At 42.2% G+C, this 20,545-nt stretch overlaps 1 protein-coding gene across 15 annotated transcripts in view; it reads left to right on the top strand.

The window, feature by feature from the left end:
* The window catches only part of RASAL2 (RAS protein activator like 2), a 566,253-nt gene that overhangs the window by 344,784 nt on the left and 200,924 nt on the right, over positions 1–20,545 (top strand). For 11 of the 15 annotated variants that reach the window (XM_072998184.2, XM_078392382.1, XM_072998190.2 and 8 more), the window contains one exon: positions 12,205–12,311. In XM_072998184.2, the coding sequence (XP_072854285.1) occupies positions 12,205–12,311 (107 nt within the window). Of the gene's footprint in view, positions 1–9,903; positions 11,537–12,204; positions 12,312–20,545 lie in introns of those variants that run through there. The other 4 variants (XM_078392385.1, XM_020814221.3, XM_078392384.1 and 1 more) reach the window with 2 other exon arrangements.

The following is a 20,545-nucleotide window of genomic DNA, read 5'->3' as shown; positions in this document are numbered from 1 at the left end:
CAAAGTTCATTTGGGTCTGAGAACTAGACCATGCTAATTTAAGTGAAGTACCACCCTGGCCTTCCTTTCCAGTTGTTTTGCTGAGGTAATTATTATTAAAGGTTTCTTATTGTTATCCCAGTTCTGCTTGTTAAAATTTATCTCAGAGAACCTGTGGTTTCGAATCTCCCCAAGGTAATCAGCTGTTTCACCTGCTTCTATTAGATTTTTGGGATTTTTGTCCTTAATTAACAACTCAATTCCCTAGGCAAAATAGAATAAAAGTGTTCCAACCCAATCACATTTTTAATCTGCTCAAGAGAAGTGACATTTTCACGTTCCATTCACTTCTCCAAACATTGCAGCAGTTTAGCCCCTAGCTGCGAATAAGATTCCTTAGGCTTTTGGTAAGAGAACGAAATTTTCACCTCAGGTGTTCTGCATTGATACCAAATCTAGAATAAACCATTTTTCTATAGGCCTCAAAATCTCTGGCCTGCTCTAGAGGCATCTGTGAATACAAATCAGCTAAATCTCCTCTTATTTGTGATCTCAAAACCATCATCCTTCACATTAAAGTTCCAGCAAGCACGTTCAAAGGAAATGAGGGAATTTATTTATTTATTTATTTATTTATTTATTTATTTATTTTATTTCTATCCCGCCTATCTGATCATATTAGACCACTCTAGGCGGCTTACAGTAAAAAACAACAATATAATTTTAAAACTTTACAGCAGAAGCGTAAATGAAAATAAAGAACAGAATAAGAGAAAGATCGTCAAGGGTTTTCTGTTGGGAAGGCCTGCCTATACATCAATGTTTTTAGTTGTTTCTTAAAAATGCCCAGCGAGGGAGCCGCGCGAATCTCAGGGGGCAAGTTGTTCCAAAGGCGAGGAGCCACCGCCGAGAAGGCCCGGTTTCTGGTCTTTTCCTTTCGGGCCTCTCTCGGCGTTAGGCTCCTCAGCCTTATCTCCTGGCTCGCGCGAGTGACACGGGTAGATCTTGGTGGGAGAAGGCGTTCCGCCAAGTATCGAGGTCCTAAACCGTTTAGGGCTTTATAAGTAAGCGTTAACACTTTGAAATCAATGCGGAATCGGATGGGCAGCCAATGCAATGCGGCCAGAGTGGGGGAGATATGTTGGTATCTTCTCAGCCCACTGAGTAGTCTGGCCGCCGCATTCTGCACCACCTGTAGTTTCCGCAGCAATCTCAAAGGTAGCCCCACGTAGAGCGCATTACAGTGGTCTAATCTCGAGATTACAAGCGCATGCACCAGAGTGGTGAGAGACCCCACATCAAGATAGGGCCGCAGCTGGGCTATCCGCCTGAGATGGAAAAAAGCGGAACGGACCACGGACGCCACCTGGGTCTCCATGGTGAGCGCCGGGTCAAGATGGACACCCAAGCTACGGACCCCATCCCTGGCGGGCAGGGTCACCCCCCCGAAAATGAGGGAGTTTCCCATGTCCCCAGGTGTGGGGGCGCCCACCCTCAGTACCTCCGTCTTGTCCGGGTTCAGCCTCAGCCCGTTCTCCTGCATCCATTCCTGTACAGCCTCCAGGCAACGCCGAAGGGACAGAACGGCATCTCCTGCAGTTGGAAAAAAGGAGATGTAGAGCTGTGTGTCATCCACATATTGATGGCACTGCGCTCCACACCTCCTGAGGACCCCTCCCAGCGGCCTCATGTAGATGTTAAACAGCATTGGGGAGATGATCGACCCCTGAGGGACCCCACAATTAAGGCACCACGGGGCCGAAACATTCTCCCCAAGCTGTACTCTCTGGGGACGGTCCTCCAAGAAGGAACGGAGCCAAGCAAAAGCCCGGCCACCTATCCCCAACTCGGCGAGCCTCCCCAGGAGGATACCATGGTCAATGGTATCAAAGGCCACTGAGATATCGAGGAGGACCAACAGAGACACTTTGCCCCTGTCGGCCTCCCTCAATAAGTCATCACACAGGGCGACCAATGCCGTTTCTGTCCCATGGCGCGGCCTGAAGCCCGACTGGAATGGATCCAGGGCATCTGTTTCATCCAGGAACGCCTGGAGCTGATCGGCCACCACCCTCTCGACTACCTTGCTTAAGAAAGAAACATTGGCGACGGGCCTATAGTTGCCAATTTCGTCCGCCGCCAAACTAGGTTTCTTTCTTATGGACCTAATGAGTGTTTCCTTGAGGGCAGAGGGAAATCTACCCTCAAGGAAAGACCCATTAATTATTACAGTAGCCCATTCCGTTGTTGAGGGCCTGGCTGCCTTGATTAGCCAGGCCGGGCAGGGGTCCAAAGAGGAGGTGGTGGCACGACAGCGATCAAGCGTCCTGGCCACAGTGTCGGGCGATACGGCCTGAAATGAGTCAAAAGACACCGGGCAAGACGGAGCGCTGGACATTTCAACTCGACTCACTGTATTCAAAAAAGGAGCGAGATCCCGGCGGATGGCCTCCACTTTGGATTTAAAAAATGCTGCAAATTGGTCCGGGGTAAGACTAGGGGGAGGCCTATCTCCCGGGCCAACTCCGGATAGGTCACGTACTATACGGAATAGTTCCGCCTGCTGGTTAGATGCCTCACTTATCCGGTTAGCGAGGTAAGTTCTACTGGCAGCCTTTACCTTGGACTGGTAAAGGTTAGTTGCGACCTTAACAGCTATACGATTGAAAACCGTCGGGTCCTTTCTCCATTTGCGCTCCAGCCGTCTCCTGACCCGCTTCGACACCAGAAGATCCTGGTTAAACCAGGGCGCCGGGCGATCTCTGCGGTGGAGAGGACGTTTAGGTGCGATCATGTCAACGGCACTAGCCGCGGCGGTGAGCCAGCCGTCAACCAGGGCCTCGACAGGAGCGCCAGCCAGGTCAGCCGTAACCCCTCTCATGGCATCCTGGAATCCAGTCGGATCCAGTAGCCTTCGAGGGCGGACCATGACAATAGATCCCTGCTCCCTGCGAGGGGGGAGGGCCATCTTGAGGAAGCATTTTATTAGTTGGTGATCCGACCATGACAAGGGAACCGACTTGAGGTCAGTCACCATCGGTCCACTCTCACTCCCATTGGTGGAAAAAACCAAATCTAATGTATGGCCGCCCACGTGCGTAGGGCCGTTGACATGTTGGGACATATTCAAGAAGGCCATGGTCTCCAAGAACTCAAGAGCTGGTCCAGCGGGCTCTGCCCCCACATGCACGTTGAAATCCCCCAAGACCAACAATCTCGGGGAGCCCAACAGTGCCGCGGAGACAAAGTCCACCAGCTCCGGTAGGGAAATGGCTGGGTCGCGGGGAGCACGGTAACCCAGCAAGATCCCAATACCGTCCCTGGCCCCGATCCACACGTGGAGAGCCTCAAGACCCGGTTTTACCACCGAGGAGCGCCTAATTACTTCCAGGTTGGATTTATAAACGATGGCAACTCCCCCCCCGACCCTGTAGTCTGCCCTGGTGTTGGACAGCATAACTGGGCGGGCAGATGAGAGCTAGAGGGGGACCCCCCTCTCCGCCAATCCATGTTTCGGTTATGCAGGCCAGGTCTGCATCTTCCTCCAAAATAAGATCATAAATTAGCTGGGTTTTGTTAGATACAGACCTGGAGTTCAACAACACCAGGCGTAGAGTAGAGGGTTGGCTGGTCTGACTACCTCGGCACTGGAGGTTGGTCTCCATCTCAGAACAAGGAACAGCCTTTAAACATCTGTCCCTTGTTCTTCTAACACGAGTAGGGAAGGAGCCAACGCCGTATCGCCCTCTACCCGTGATGACAGAGATGTTTTGTGGCCCCCCGCTGGGAAGGCAGGCCCTCCAATCCATGACGAGAAGGAAAAGTAGAAAGAAGAATAAAAAAAAGAACTAATAACTTAATATAATTAAAAGGAAAAAAGAAAAAAAAAGAATTATACAATACAACAATAAACTCAATACATCAATAAAACATGTAAACGACAGTATCAAACTTAATAATAATTAAGATAAGTAATCAAAAATAATAAACAATAAAGACAAAAATAATAATAACAAAATAAAATAAAATAATAAAAATATTAATCACAAAATAGCTAAATAATTAACCCCCACAAGTGTTCAAGAATTTCATTCTACCACCCTGTAGCCCTGTTGCCGGTGTCAATAATGGGTCTGATTTGTAGTTCTTAATTATGGGGTAGGTCGTACAGTTCTTAATTATTAGTTTTTTGCCCGCGGTGGAATTGCTTTTAAGGCTGAACAGGAGCACCGGAGGCCGAAATGTTAAAAGCTTAGTCCTTGTTGTTCCCGGCTTTTGAGAGGCAGTTTGGAATAAACCTTTTTTCAAAGAAGGACAACAGGCAGGGAGGTCGAAAATACAGGGGAGAACCGCCAACATGGCGCCGGCTTGCCGGGACTCCAGCGTCCTTGGCGCCCAGCAAACCGCTGCGATCTCCTGGCTCTGACCGGCTCCGATCCCCCTTCACCTTCCCTCCGTCTGGGATCCCGCCGGCCTCCAGTCGCCAGTCGACCAATCCTCCGCCAAGAGACTCCAGCGAAGTCGAGCCCAGGGCCGAGCAGGGCCAGACAGGTCTCTCCATCCAGGACAGTCCCCACGCCCAGAGCTCAGTCTCGGCCGGCCCTCCTTCACTTCGATCAGCCACGAGACTGACCAACGGCTGGCGAAGCGACGGGCTCCCGGCTCCCGGCTCCCGGTCCTCCCCGCGACAACCCGGCAGCGATCTTCCGCGGCTCCAAGCCTCCGCACCTCAAGCCCGCAACCGCTCCGGGCTTCTGGGCAGTCACCTTTTCTATATTGGGGAAATTTCTTTAGATCAGTCTTTGAGGGATTTGCCTCACTAGTGCTGTTATTATTGTTATTGTTATTTGAGAAGTTAATTCTTATTGTTTCATCTGTAATTGAAACTCCATTTTCTTTGTCTCAATTCCATTTGTTTTAATTCCATTTCTCTTTGTCTATTTTCTTGCTCAGCTTTTTCTCTCATCTCTAGTTTTCTTTTTTCCTGCTCAAATGCCATTTGTCTGGCCTCTTGCTCAGCTTTTTCTCTGATTTCTAGTTCCCTGAGCTCTAGCTCCTTAGCTTTAGCTTTTTCTCTAATTTCTAATCCTCTGCTTCTTTCTTTGATCTCTAATTCTTTAAGCTTGAATTCCTGTTGTAACCTCCATTTTTCAAACTCTTGGGAGCTTAGATCACTTTCTCTCCCTGAGGCACCCTCATGAGTCTTCCCTTCCTGTTCCCTTGGAGTTAAAGGGTCTCCATTTCCCTCCACTTCCTGAGGTAAACTTTGTGCCTCTTCAGGATCAGTTTCCTCCAGTACTAGCTTTTTAGTTCTTTTGGGTGGCATTTTTATCTGAGTTACTTAGTCTTGAGTGTGTTTATACTGATTTTTAAAAGGACCTATCTTTCTTCTAATTACAGTCACCGAAAGAAATTTCTATTTCACGCCTCTGATCTTTCTTCTATTCCCTAAGATCTGTCCTGACCCCTGGCTTCTGCTTTTATCCACCAGCGCTCCCTTCTCTCAGAGCCTTGGATCTTAAGTTAGCCACTAGGTCTCTCAAATCCGGAGGTAAAAACAGGAATTTTTTTCTTCAGTGTCATTCCCTATCTTAGTCCCCCAGATCTGGGTTCAGAAGCCCCACCACTAAGCTTTTCCCAAAAGCTCTAGCAGGTAACCAACTTCTTCACCACAGACCTCTGTCTAAAAGGTACCCTTGACTCAAAAAAAGAATTCACTTTAAACTCAGACTTTACTGGATTGCTTCGTATCCCACAGTTGGACACCAGTTGTGACATTTGCCCCTCACGGCCCCTGTTTGTCTCCCCAAAACAGAGAGCTCACAAAGGCAAATAAAATAACCACCTTTTCACATGCTGCCACCAGTTGATTTCTTTATCAACGTGCTTTACATAGGAAAGATGAAGGTACATTCATCACTATCTTTTGGATGAAACAGGTTTATTGATTATAAGTGTTTCTATAATAATTCATAAGTATCTTCTTCAGGTTCTTCAGACATCAATAACTATCTTCTATATTATCTTACAGGTTACTATTCACTCTTCAGACTAATCACACCTCGGATTTCCCATCTCTCTCCCTCCCTCTCTCTCTCTCTCTCTCTTTCTTTTACAGACGGAACTCTACTCTCTCTGGCTCTGCCTTTTAACATCTCTAGTAGCCCCACCTCTCAACCACAGCAGCATAAAACATGAATAATGCACGACATTTAACATAATAAGGGTGAATTCCACACTCGTTCTAAAAGGTACCCTTGACTTAAAAAAATTCACTTTAAACTCAGGCTTTACTGGATTGCTTTGTATCCCGCCGCTGGACACCAATTGTGATGTTTGCCCCTCGTGGGCCCTGTTTGTCTCCCCAAAACAGAGAGCTCACAAAGACAAAGAAAAAAAACACCTTTTCACACACTGCCACAAGTTGATTACTAAATCAACGTACTTTACTTAGGAAAGACAAAGGTCCATTCATCACTATCTGTTGAATAAAACAGGTTTATTGATTACAGATGTTTCTATAATAATTCATAAGTATCTTCTTCAGGTTCATCAAGCATCAATAACTATCTTCTGTATTACAGGTTACTATTCACTCCTCAGACTAATCACTCCTCAAATTCCCAAACTAACTCTCTCTCCTCCTCTCCCTTCAAAACTCCGATCCAGACGGTAAACTAAACTCCTCTCTGGCTCTGCCTTTTAACATCTCTAGTGGCCCCACCTCTCAACCACATCAGCATAAAACATGAACAATGCATGACTTATTTAACATAATAAGGGTGAACACCACACCCCCTCCCCCATAATTCCTTGAGGGCACAAAGGGACTTTTTTCCTATTGGCTACTCCTGAAAAGTTCCTGAAGTTTATTGACTTAAGTTGTGAAAGAGAGTCTGATTTGAGTTTCTTCTCAGTTGTAAAATTCCTAGGTAACTTTAAGCAAGCTGTCATCTCTCTGACATATGGAAAACAAATGCAATATATAGTACCAGAAATATTTCTATATCATTATTGCTTGCCCATAAGATAGATACAGTATATCACAGAAGCGAGTACACCTCCTCACATTTTATAAATATTTTAGTATATCTTTTTATGTGACTACACTGAAGAAATGACACTTGGCTACAGTGTAAAGCAGTGAGTATACAGATTGTATAACAATGTGAATGTGCTGTCCCCTTAAAATAACACAACACAGCCATTAATGTCTAAACCGCTGGCTAAAAAGTGAGTATACCCCTAAGCGATAATGTCCAAATTGGGCACACAGTGTCAATATTTTGTGTGGCCACCATTATTTTCCAGCACTGTCTTAACCCTCTTGGGCATAGAGTTCACCAGAGCTTCACAGGTTGCCACTGGAATCCTCTTCCACTCCTCCATGACGACATCACAGAGCTGGTGGATGTTAGAGACCTTGCATACCTCCACCTTTCGTTTCAGGTTGCCTCACAAATGCTCAATAGGGTTTAGGTCTGGAGACATGCTTGGCAAGTCAATCACCTTTACCCTCAGCTTTTTTAGCAAGGCAGTGGTTACTTTGGAGTTGTTTTTGGGGTTGTTATCATGTTGGAATACTGCCCTGCAGCCCCGTCTGTGAAGGGAGGGGATCATGCTCTGCTTCAGTATGTCACAGTATATGTTGGCATTCATGGTATCAATGAAATGTAGCTCCCCAGGGCCGGCAGCACTCATGCAGCCCCAGACCATGACATTCCCACCGCCATGCTTGACTATAGGCATGACACATTTGTCTTTGTACTCCTCACCCGGTTGCTATCACACATGCTTGACACCATCTGAACCAAATAAGTTTATCTTGGTCTCACCGGACCACAGGACATGGTTCCAGAAATCCATGTTCTTAGTGTGCTTGTCTGCAGCAAACTATATGCAGGCTTTCTTATGCATCATCTTTAGAAAAGGCTTCCTTCTAGGATGACAGCCCTGGAGACCAGTTTGATGCAGTGTGTGGGGTATGGTCTGAGCGCTGACAGGCTGACCCCCCCCATCCCTTCAGCCTCTGTAGCAATGCTGGCAGAATTCATACATCTATTTCTCAAAGCCAACCTCTGGATATGACACTGAGCACGGGCACTCAGCTTCTTTGGTCAACCATGGCGAGGCCTGTTCTGAATGGAACCTGTCCTGTTAAACCACCGTATGGTCTTGGCCACCATGCTGAAGCTCTGTTTCAGGGTTTTGGCAGTCTTTTTATAGCCTAGGCCATCTTTATGTACAGCAATAATTGTTTTGTTCCAATCCTCAGATAGTTTATTACCATGAGGTGCCATGTGGAACTTCCAGTGACCAGTCTGAGAGAGTGAGAGTGGTAATACCTGAGACTTTTGACACTAACGGGTCTCATGACACCAGGGAGGGAAAATGGGTACTTGGGCCCAATTTGGACATTGTCACTTAGGGGTGTATTCACTTTTGTTTCCAGCGATTTAGACATTGATGCTGTGTGTTGCATTATTTAGAGGGGACAGCATATTTACACTGTTATACAAGCTGTATACTCACTGCTTCACATTGTAGCCAAGTGTCATTTCTTCTGTGTTGTCCCATGAAAAGATACTGTATTTTTCAATGTACAAAATGATACTTTTTCCTAAAATAATTAGAGGAAAATTTGAGAGTCGTTTTATACGCAGACGGAGACAGTCACGCATGCACTCAGGTGCCTCTTGCTGCCGCTGCCGCCTCACGGCTTGTCCCCTCCGGTGGCTGAGACAGCAGGAGGAGGAGGAGGAGGAAATGGAGGAAAAGGAGCATTCACACATGCTTGGGTGCCTCTTGCGGCTGCCTCCCCCACCTGCCTGATCACCATCTCCAGTGGGACTCATGGGCTCAGCTCACGTCGGCATCTTGTCCCTTCCAGTGGTGGAGGCAGCAGGAGCCAGAAGCGAAGGAGCAGTCACACGCGCTTGGGTGCCTCTTGCTGCTGCCTCCCCTGCCTGCCCAATCACCACCTCCCGTGGGACTGACAGGCTCAGCTCACATCACCATCTTGTCCCCTCCAGTGGGGGAGGCAAGAGGAGGCAGAGGCGGAGGTAAACAAGCGCTCACATGCGCTCGGGTGCCTCTTCCTGTAGCTGCCACCACTGGATCACCTCTCCAGAGATTGTCTCCTTAGGGCAGGGGACAAGGCGGCGAGGTGAGCCCTGGCAGTTGCACTGGAGAAGGTCATCAGGCGGGCAGCGGAGGCAGCAGCAGGAGACAGAGGTGTAGGAGGTGTAGGAGCAGTTGCCCATTAACTGCTCCTCTGCCTCCATCAAGGAGTCGAAATTAGGGGGTCATTTTATACATTGGGGGGTCATGCACATGGAAAAATATCGTATAGTAAAATATTTATGAAATATGAGGTGGTGTACTCACTTCTGTGATATACTGTATGCATGCAAGTACTTGTTTATTATAGGCTACTTACTGATGTTTCTTGAATAATTATTTGAGCTTATTTCACTTAATTAATATTATTTAACAGATGAACAAGACAGTTTTAAATATTAGTTTAATATGTTTCCATGGTGGAAGTGTTCGTGGACATGCATATTCATGTGTCTGCATGTGCATGCTGCTGTTGCGAGTTCCCATTCACTTTTCAGTTGTAGTGAGAAGCTTTGTGTTGACTCATAGAGACAAAATGATCTGTATCTCAGTCTTAGCCCTGGAGAATGACTCATGCAGTGCGTTGTCGTAATTTAATAGTTTAAGATGGAGGGGTGCATTGATTTTTACAGCAGGTGCGAATAATGCAGAAGCACTATGTAGCACACATTGGGGAGTGGAGGATAACAATCTAAGTTTGATATGGTATAGATTTTCCTCCCAACTAGGCAGAAAAGCCATTTTAAGGCCACAGAAGAAGCAGCTGCAGCTGCAGTATTTTCAGAACTGTGTACAATTCAGAGTACCTGGGACAGCTATAGCTGCAGTTTTCTTATTTCAATATGTCTAATTCATCTGTTCAGATCTTGAAATCTCATCCCATCTCTTAGAAGAAGCATTTTTTATCTTTCTAATTCACATCTATGGTTTCTCTGAAATCTGAAGCTCAAAGGCAACCCCAGGGGGTTTATCTCAAGGTCACTTGTTTGTGGTAGGTGTGACTTGTATGAGCAAGTGTGGATTTTCCTCTGCCCTCCTCCTTGTTTATCTTCCTTTTTCACATATTGCCAATAGTAAGAGGAGGATCCACACCTCTGTTTCTTAATTTGTGACTGCAAAATCCAGCAGACTGCGTTAAATTACTAGAGAGATGCTTTGATGATGGTAAGCAATTTTCCTGAGTAAGCATGTAGCAGGACCAGCTGAGCCTCACTGAAATAAGTAATTATGCTTGCCCTAAAGGAAAGCATATATTTTGATCCTTTGTCTTCCAAATGCATGTGTTTTTGTTTTGTTTCTTGTTCTTTTCAAAAGAGAAAATGATTGTTTTGACTTATCCTTTGTCTTACCAGCAAGAACACTGGCCCCTTCTTCTCAAAAAAATTAAGATACACCTTTGCATAAAACTACCAAAGGGAAGTTTTATTTGGGGAAACTACCTTCACAAAGGATATTGAGAGACTTCAGAAATAGGAATCCTCAAAGAGGAAAATACCAAAATGTCCCAGATATGTGATAGGGAAGGAAAAAAAAACTTTTGCTGCTCATCAATAGATGCTGAATGGCTGTTGCAAGTGACATCTCTATGGCAGTTTTGTTTTCCTTTACAGAGAATTCTCCCCTCATACTTTGTTATCCTGTCTCTTTTGCCCTTCTGTTGTTTTATTTTTGCTGCTAGATACTTGGAGAGTTAATTGTATTCACATTTAAATGTGAGGGAAGTAACCTCCAGTGACAGTTCAGCAGATTCATTTTCTTCTTCCGTCTCTCATTATGTTATATTCTGCTTTCTTCTTTTATGCACTGTGTAATAGAACCAGTAAGGTCAGAATCTGTTATCCAAAAGCATCACTGGAAACGTTGCAGAAGGATTTGCTGGGGATTTGTCATGGTTATATTTTTGTGAAGAAACCCTTATTCTGTGCAACTGGCAGATTATGCATCTCCTTTGATGCTGTGGACGAGGATGCATAAAGATTCCGTAACAGAAGATGCTGGCCATTTGGCGTCTGTTAATAGCTTGAAAGTAACTGATGAAGAGGATGTGCATTCAGAACGATTGATTGAATAGCTGCAGTCTTCTCTCGTGCATTTCTTTCTTGCTTTCTGCAAGCTGTAGTGAAGGGAGGGAGATGGTTGGGAGAAATCCGGCTTTCTCTTAAGTGGAAATAGCACGTATCCCAAGGGCCAGGAGACCAGAAATGGAAGTTTAAGCTGTATCTGTCTCCTGAAAGAACAGCGAAAGATTAAAAAAATGTAAAAAAAATGCCAGCCTCCAGAGCCGTAGTTTATTTTATTCCTTTTTAATCCTGAAGATAACGATGGACTTTCTCTTAATATGTTGTTTTTCCTATTCTGTGTGGAGTACCTCTCTGTTAAGCTGGATTCCTTTAAGTTTAAGCTTTTGAACAGGAGATGGGCAGCAGCTGTGATAAAGGTATCTATCTACTTTTTTTAATATGTGAAATTTACACATACAGTATTAGGTTAAAATCAAGAACGATTCTGTCATCTTTATTTAGTCAAATTAAAAGTCATAGCTTAGGTCATGCTGTCAGAACAAGAGGAAATTAACAATATTTTATCTGCAGAGGTGTTTTAATATTTATCACTGAGTATGTGACTATTTTGATGGGTTTAGTGATAGTAGTAGTAGTTTTTGTATGCCACTTTTCTCCCAGCAAGGGACCCAAGGTGGCTCACAGCATTAATGTGTGCATACTTTGGAATAAATACTATGTAATTCAGTTGGACTTACTTATTAGCAAACTTGCCTAAGTATGGGCTGTTAATGTACTATGGGTTGTTAATGTAGTCACTAGGAAAAAAGTGATATAGAAATAAAACAAACAAATAAATTAATTAATATTAAACTATCAGTTGACTATGCTGACTGTTTGAGACTGAACTCTGACTTTTATTAAATTGTGTTTATTAAATTGCCTGCTGTTCAAAGATGGGTTGAATGTACGCATTGCAATGCAAGCAAAAATAGATTTTGCATAATTTTTAAATAATGAGACATATACTGGTATCTAGAAAATAAATTCTTAAATTCTTTTCCCTATTTATATTCTTTTCTCTTGTCCCCCACCCCAAACCCAGAGGTCCCGGCCGAGAGGTCTCCTCGCAGACGGAGTATCTCAGGGACAAGCACATCAGACAAAGCCAATCCCATGGATGCATCAAATACATCTCCATTCAAAGTCCCGGTAAGTCTTCCTTTTCTTTGAGTGGGACTTCCCATTTGAACTCAAGGCAGTGACTAAAATGGTATATTAAATCACAGCGTATCTTCTAAATTCTGTATGCAGAACCGAGCCAACAAATATATTGTCTGAAGTTGTCAGACAGATTTCTCCTCTGATGTTTGAAAAATTGATTCCTGGCTTTTTAATATTCATTGAAAGTCACAAATGTCTTCAAATCCTATGAAAATATTGTCTATTCTGATGATATTGTGTTGACCTTATAGTAGATAGTTAAGATGTTCAACAAAGATGAGCCCATGTTTAGGACAGATTTCACATTCTTCTTCTGGTACAACTTTAGATAAGATTCACTTTTTTCTATCCAAAGTGTTGTAAGTGGAGTCCCCGTTGGATTAGAATTCAAAATTCATATAGGCGTCACAGATTTTAAAAAGAACAACAATCAGTATTACAAATAATCAGCATAATCTTCCAAACACATTGAAATTTGGGCTCATTTCATTGCTAGGGTCTTTGTGAAAGTAACAGGAAAAATATATCAATGGATTAAAAAGCAATACTGTGGAACTATGCACTGTTTCACAGGCAGAGGAATTTATCAGTGCCTTTATCATCCTCTTCAGTTTGCTTCAGTGAACTCTTTTTTGTTTTAAATTATTTCGGGTTAGTAATTTCAATCCAGAGGAACTGGATTCAGTCCAAACAGTCTGGATTTTGATGTGTTCTCAAAGGCTTTCACATCTGGGATCCTATGGTTGTTGTGGGTTTTTTGAGCTGTTTGGCCATGTTCTGGAGATTTTTCTTCCTAACGTTTCTTCAGTCTCTGTGGCTGGCATCCTCAGAGGACAGGAGCTAGAATTTTGCCTGACGTAATTGTAGTTTCTGTCCTCTGAGGATGCTGGCCAAAGAGACTGGCGAAACATTAGGAAGACAAACCTCCAGAACATGGCCAAACAGCCCGAAGAACCCCACAACAACCAGTCTGGATTTTCTTCCCAGGTTTCTTTTACAGTACCAAAGAATGAACCAAAGGACAGCCCATGCATCATTTTTCTGTAGCTTTTCTATTAGTACGCTTAGACAACATGCTCAGTTACAGCACAAAGTAAGTTAAAGCTGAAGAGCTAAAGGGCACATCAAATGAAGATATACTTTTTAAAAGGCATCTTTCAGCTATAATATTCAAGGTTGTTGTTTTATGATTTATTTTAACAGTCTTTATAAGCTAGAGAAAGGACCTTTTATTCACACTAGTGCAGTATTCTTCTAATAAATGAATACTTTTCTTACTTGTCTTTGTCCTCCCTCCTCATTCCCTGTTCCAAACATTGAGACTAATCATTTCTAGAGAACCATGGTTTCCTATTTGTTTAAGTTCTTGATATATAGGCTGTTTTAAAATTTGCTGTTGATATTTTGAAATCCATCCCCATCATGATTTATTCTTGACTACTCTCTCAGTGTTTGTGTAATGTAAAGTGAATCACTGTTTGATAAAAATTAACAATGTAATCTATACCTAATTCATAATATATGCATTAGCATGAGTATTGAAAATAAAGATGAAGTGGCTCTTAATAACTTCATGACACTTCATCTAGTATTGTTGACAACAGTGCAAGAATTCCCCACAATGCTGTTTTTCATGTGCATGCATGTGCATGCGCAATCAACCCTCACTAGCAGGAGTCGACCAGAAAGAGGTCCAGCTCCCATTCTTCCTTCCTGTTCCCCTGCGTAATGGGACTGGAAGGTATTAGGGAGCTCCTTCCACATATATATTCCCAAATGTTCACCACCCTTGATTTGCAAAAAAGAAAAAAACAGATGTGGTTGCTTTTGGACCAAAGTAAATTGGATTCAAATACTTGCTCACCATTTTTGTTTGTTAGTCTTACATGAGGCACTGACTATATTTAAATATAAAAATAACTCATAACTATTGAGAATTGTTGCCAGTTTCTTCACCTCATAGGCAGGTGTAGCTAAACAAAGAAGAGCTAATAAAGAAGCCAAAGCCTTTGCTCTCCAAATCTGCACTCAAATTGCCACTCTTTTAATGGAATAGGAAAATGTTTTAAGACCCTGACTTTAGATACCAATTTCTTGGAGGGGAAAAAACAGGACTTTGGCTTCAGGTATAATGTAAAGCTTTTGCTTCTTTTTGTACTTTCTATTCATTTAACTGCTCAATCAGGACCCACTGGGAGTGGTTGGTTAGTGTATATAAGCACAAGACCCAGTTGCAGAAAATCCAGCAAATGAACACTTTGTTCCTTTTCGTTTTTTGGAAGATTGTTCTCCAGCGATCAAACATTTCAGAACCATTAATACCTGAGAGATTCAATGTGCAGATTGAGTTTTCTTCTTCCAATTAAATAATTGTGTTTATTGGTTGTTGTGGGGTTTTCGGGCTCTTTGGCCATGTTCTGAAGGTTGTTCTTCCTAATGTTTCGCCAGTCTCTGTGGCGGCATCTTCAGAGGACAGGAGTAGAACTACAATAAATGTGTTTATTGTGTATTTTCTTTTAAATAGGTCAACCTATTGTATGAGAGGTACTGCTAAACCAAATGCCCTTGAGTAATTGAACATTATGGAAAGCCATCACCCCCTGCCATATAAAATTCTCCCACTGTCAGATTTTAATAGGGAGCCTTCTTTCCAACCACTCATCAGGCAACCCTGATGTAGATTGATCTCTTAAGTGAGGAAAGAGTGATGCGTTCAGCAGGAAATCAGTAGTGAGAGGGATTTGACCATGGAGGGTGTAAGCAATCCCCCATCTCCAAGGAGATTAAGGGGAAGCCGGAGATGGAGAGATTTCAGAGTTTAGCCAGTCCTTATTAGCTAAGATGAGCCCAATTTCTCAGCCAGGCCCTGACTAACAGTCCTTCCTCAAGTCCATCCTCTTGGTTAAGAAAAAGCAACAAACACAGACAATCCATGAGTTTACACTCAGGCTAATCTGGGCTCCATATGGTAGCAAAATATTTGTGGCCAATTAGTTAGGCTAGTTTGTACAAGAGACCAATGCATGCAATCTTAAACATATTGCTTTTATTCAGAAAGATAGTTCTAAACAGAATTCAGGTTATAGCAAAGTAATTTAGTCAGTAACATTTCCATATCAAGTCAGACAGACCACCCCACAAACTCCAGCTAAAAAAAAAAACACAAGAAAACATACTAAGCTAGAATTATGCATAGGCGTTGTCTTTCTTACGTATCCTGTGACTCCATAGTCCATCATGAAAGGTTAGATTCCAGTTGTAATCCAAAAGTCCATGTTGCAAAAAGACTCCATTCAAAAGTTATAATCCATTTTGGGAAAAAGCACATGTCTGTCCTTTCTCAGTCAAACTCCATCTTTTTTTTCCACTTCTACCAACTTCCTTCTTCTTCCCAGAATTCCTCATAAGGAACACCCCCTCCTGGGTCTTGTTGTCCCGCCTAACTGTCTCATGGGAGCTTGAGTCGTTATCATGTTTTGTAGCAGAATTATTACGACTACCAGGAATGTAACTCTCTGGCTCTTCTTAGCAACTAGATAACCAGAGAACGAAGCTTCTCTGAAACAGCATGTAAAATTTTCCTACCACAAACACAGACATTAAATCAAGATGGATGCTATTGGGACAATCTTAGGACTACATATCCCATTCTAATACACATAAAAACACAAATCATCACAGAGGGCTACAAGGATGCTGTGGCAGTCCCACTGTGCCTTTGGTGGAGGTCTCTATATAGCCCCCAAGTTGCAGATTAGTCTTAAGGAATGCTGAAAGAATAAAAAATCATCTGGTCTGAAATTTAGGTAAATACAAACTCAGACCAACAACACATGGCATATTACACTGTGTAATGATTTATTTTACAAAAATAAAGCTGAAATGGAAAAGCCATGTGTGAAAAACTAAGTACACCTCATGATTCAATAACTCTTAGAACCAGCATTTGCAGCAGTAAGTTCAAATAATCATTTTCTGTATGACATTATAAGTCTCTCATGTATGTGGAAGAAGTTTGGCCCACACTTCTTTACAATGTTGCTTCAGTTCATTAAGGTTTGCAGGCATTTGTTTATGCACAGCTCTTGTAAGGTCCCGCCACAGCAGTTCAATTGGGTTGAGGTCTGGACTTTGACTGGGCCATTGCAAAACCTTAGTTCTTTTCTCTTTTTTTCCCAGCCATTCTGTTGTAGATTTACTGGTGTGCTTGGGATCATAGTCCTGTTGCATGATCCATTTTCACTCAAGATTTACCGTATTTTTTGCACCATAAGACACACTTTCCCCCCACAAAACAGGGGGGTGGAAAGTCTGTGCGTCTTATGGAGCGAAGAAAACATTATATTTTCCTGTTTTCTTCTCCTAAAAAATTGATGCGTCTTATGGAAAGGTGCGTCTTATGGAGCGAAAAATACGGTAGTTGTTGGGCAGATGGCCTCACATTTGACTCTAGAATACTTTGGTATATGGAGGAGTTCATGGTCAGCCCAATAACTGCAAGGTGCCCTGGTCCTGTGGCTGCAAAACAAGCCGAAATCATCACCCCTCCACCACTGTGCTTGACAGTTCATATCCGGTGTTTGTGCTGATATCCTGTGTTTAGTTTTCACCAAATGTGTCACTGTGCTTTGTGGCCAGACATCTCCACTTTGGTCTCATCTGTCCAAAGGACATTGTTCCAAAAGTCTTGTGGTTGGTTTGCCTAGATGTAACTTTGCAAAACTAAACTATGCTGCCATGTTCTTTATTGAGAGAAGAGGCTTTCTTCTGGTAACCCTTCCAAAACACACCATACTTGCTCAATCTTTTTCTAATTATACTGTCATGAACTTTAATGTTTAGCATGCTAACTGAGGCCTGTAGAACCTGATATGTAACTCTAGGTTTTTTTGCAATTTTTCTGAGCATTGCACTGTCTGACCTTGGGATGGATTTGCTTGGACGCCCACTCCTAGGAAGACTGGAATGTTTTCCACTTTTGAATAATCTTCCTCACTGTAGAATGATGGACTTCAAATTATTTGGAAATGGCCTTATAACCCTTCCCAGATTAATGGGCAGCAACAATTGCTTCTCTAGAATCATTGCTCATGTGTTTAATCCTTGGCATTATGCTAGCACACACCTGCATGCTCCAGACCAGCAACCTGTTAAAACTTTGATGGTGGATACACTTGCTGATGACCAGTTACTCAAGGGCATTTGGTTAGCAGCACCTGGGTGCTACTTAGTCTCTTAATTCCTATGGAAGCTGTAAAGGGTATACTTAATTTTTCACACATAACTTCTCAATTTTGGCTTTATTTTTGTTAAATAAATCATGACACTGTGTAATATATCATGTGTTATTGTTCATCTGAGTTTGTATTTACTTGATTTTCAGACCTCCTAAGGACCAGATGGTTTTTATTGTATCCTGATACATAAAACCTTAGAATTCAAGGAGGGTGTACTTTCTTTTTCATGACTGTATATTTTCTTGCTAGTAAAGTTCCCGTTCTGTATTGTAAATCTGCCAGTGAATATTTGGGTAACAGATAGTTTTCATGTTTCTTTGGGGAGTAACTGCCAGTGTCTAATGGACCAACTACACTGGGAAATCTTTTCCTACATGTTATCTAAATTATTCTTTGTTATGCCACTGCAGCCAGTTTGTTCTAGCTCAGTATTTTGGGGTTAGTTTCATTTCATGCTTTTCAGATGTATGGCAAGGCAGAGATTGTCATAACCTTCTTTTTCAATCACAGCTTCATTAAGCAGAATGCATTTCCCACAATGAAACTTTCTAGCTGTTTAATTATTTGTGAAACTGTTACCTCTATTTGCATGAGTGTTTTGGGGAATTTTATGTGTGTGCATGTGTCTGGTCTCTGGGTGTCTGTGAATTTTGTTGTATGTGTATATACTTACAATGACAATAAATAATAATAATAATAATAATAATAATAATAATAATAATAATAATAATAATAATAATAATTATTATTATTATTATTATTATTATTATTATTATTATTATTATTATTATTATTATTATTATTATTATTATTATTATTATTATTATTATTTACTAACCTTGAAGATCTGCACCGTATGGGGGCTCTATTATATTAAATCTAATTATTGTCTACTGGACTGGTGAAAATGTTCCTTCTTCTGTGTGATATACATATGCATGCAAGAGTTAAAAGTGCAGGTACACTTTAGTTTTGCCTATTCAAATTATGGCAAGAGGAGAAGGGGACGACAGAGGATGAGATGGCTGGACAGTGTCATCGAAGCAACCAGAATGAATTTGACACAACTCCAGGAGGCAGTGGCAGATAGGAGATCCTGGCATGCTCTGGTCCGTGGGGTCACGAAGAGTCAGAAATGACTAAACGACTAAACAACGATTCAAATTATAGTGCAAAGATACATCTATGTTACTTTATTTGTTTGTTTGTTTGTTTGTTTGTTTATTTATTTATTTATTTATTTATTTATTTATTTATTTATTTATTTATTTATTTATTTATTTAACTTTTATCCTGCCCTTCTACCAGGGCAGGTCACAATAAAATCATTCATAAAAACAGTTAAAAGAATAAATTGAGATATTAATGTTGATCGATGGGAAAATAGACAAAAAACTAAGTAAAAGTAAAAGTCAATTATTGGTAGGAGCTAAGGCCTGCCTAAAGAGCCAAATCTTTAATTGGCTCTTTAAAACACCCAGCGAGGGTGCCAGGCAGATCTCTGATGGCAAGCTTTTCCATAGTTGAGGGGCCACTGGTGAGGAGGCCCGGTTTCTTGTTCTTTCTTTCCAGGCCTATCTCGGCGTTAGGCCCCTCAGCCATCTTTCCTGGCTATAGCGAGTGACTCATAGGTGGGAGAAGGCATTCTGCTAGGTATTGGGGTCCTAAACCATTTAGGGCTTTATATATCATCATTAACACTTTGAAACCAATGCGGAAACGAATGGGCAGCCAATGGAAGGCAGCCAAAATAGGAGAGATATGCTGGTATTTTCTCGTTCCACTAAGTAATCTGGCTGCCGCATTCTGCACCATTTGAAGCTTCCGCATCAATTTCAAAGGTAGCCCCATGTAGAGTGCATTACAGTGGTCTAATCTTGAGATTATAAGCACATGGACCAGAGTGGTGAGGGTCCCACCATCAAGATAGGGACACAGCTGGGCAATCCGGCACAGATAGTAATAGGCGGTGTGGACTGATGCCACCTGGATTTACCTTGTTCACTTAACCTAAAATATTTCTCATCTGCTTGTTTTTTATATTTTTTCTTTTGGAGTCACTGTCATATTGTGCAAGGAAGCTCTTTAATAATTTTTAGTAATTCCTACTTCTTTACATCCCTTCAGATCTCTTGGATAAAAAAGAATTTACTATATACTCCTTGTTTTAAATACTGTAAAAGCAAAAGCAAAGCGTGCTGCTTCGAGCACTTTCTGGGCAGTTTACAAGTTAATTTTGCAGGCTACACATTGCCTCCCCAGCAAGCTGGGTACTCATTTTACCAACCTCGGAAGGATAGAAGGCTGAGTCAACCTTGAGCCGCTACCTGGGATTGAACCCCAGGTCGTGAGCACAGTTTTTGGCTGCAGTACAGGGGTTTAACCACTGCGCTATGTCTATGGCTTTGCTATGTCTCCTAGATCTTCTGTAGTCATTCCATCTGGAAATACATCTGAGAGTTTCTTCCACTGTTCCTTGAACTATTTTTGTGTTATGGGCAGAAAGATAGTTAAGTCACCAGTTGCTGCACATGTCTTCAAACCAGTTTCAGATTTATTTGTAAGCACCTAAGCTACAAGAAACTAGGAGACAAGGCAAAGACTGCTATGCTTGACAGGCCTGTAAGCAAAAGATCAAGAGAATGAATGTGACAGAGTAATAATCAGCCCATATATTATCTAGAAACATAAATGTATTGTCACAGTGCAGGAGCAGGGGAACCATCTTTTTAAGATTTAGAGCAAAGCAAAAACAAGCATCTTCAATTTTGCCAGCTGCAGGCTGGGTAGACAGATACACCAATGTCAATATTAAGAGTGGGCTTGCTTACTGGGAATAAGATAGTTGAAGCACCAGTCAAGTTGCTAAAATCAGAAGACTATCCTTCAAATGCAATCAATTTCAGAACTAATAGCTTTTAGCAGTAGGCCTATTAATACTAAATGGCCAATTCATATTTATGCCAACATAAAGCAATGGGCATA

The sequence above is a fragment of the Pogona vitticeps genome, chromosome 4 (assembly GCF_051106095.1).
Source record: "Pogona vitticeps strain Pit_001003342236 chromosome 4, PviZW2.1, whole genome shotgun sequence".
Taxonomy (NCBI): Eukaryota; Metazoa; Chordata; class Lepidosauria; order Squamata; family Agamidae; genus Pogona; species Pogona vitticeps.
Note: the sequence above shows the minus strand (reverse complement) of the source record. Positions and strands in the feature narration are given on the sequence as shown.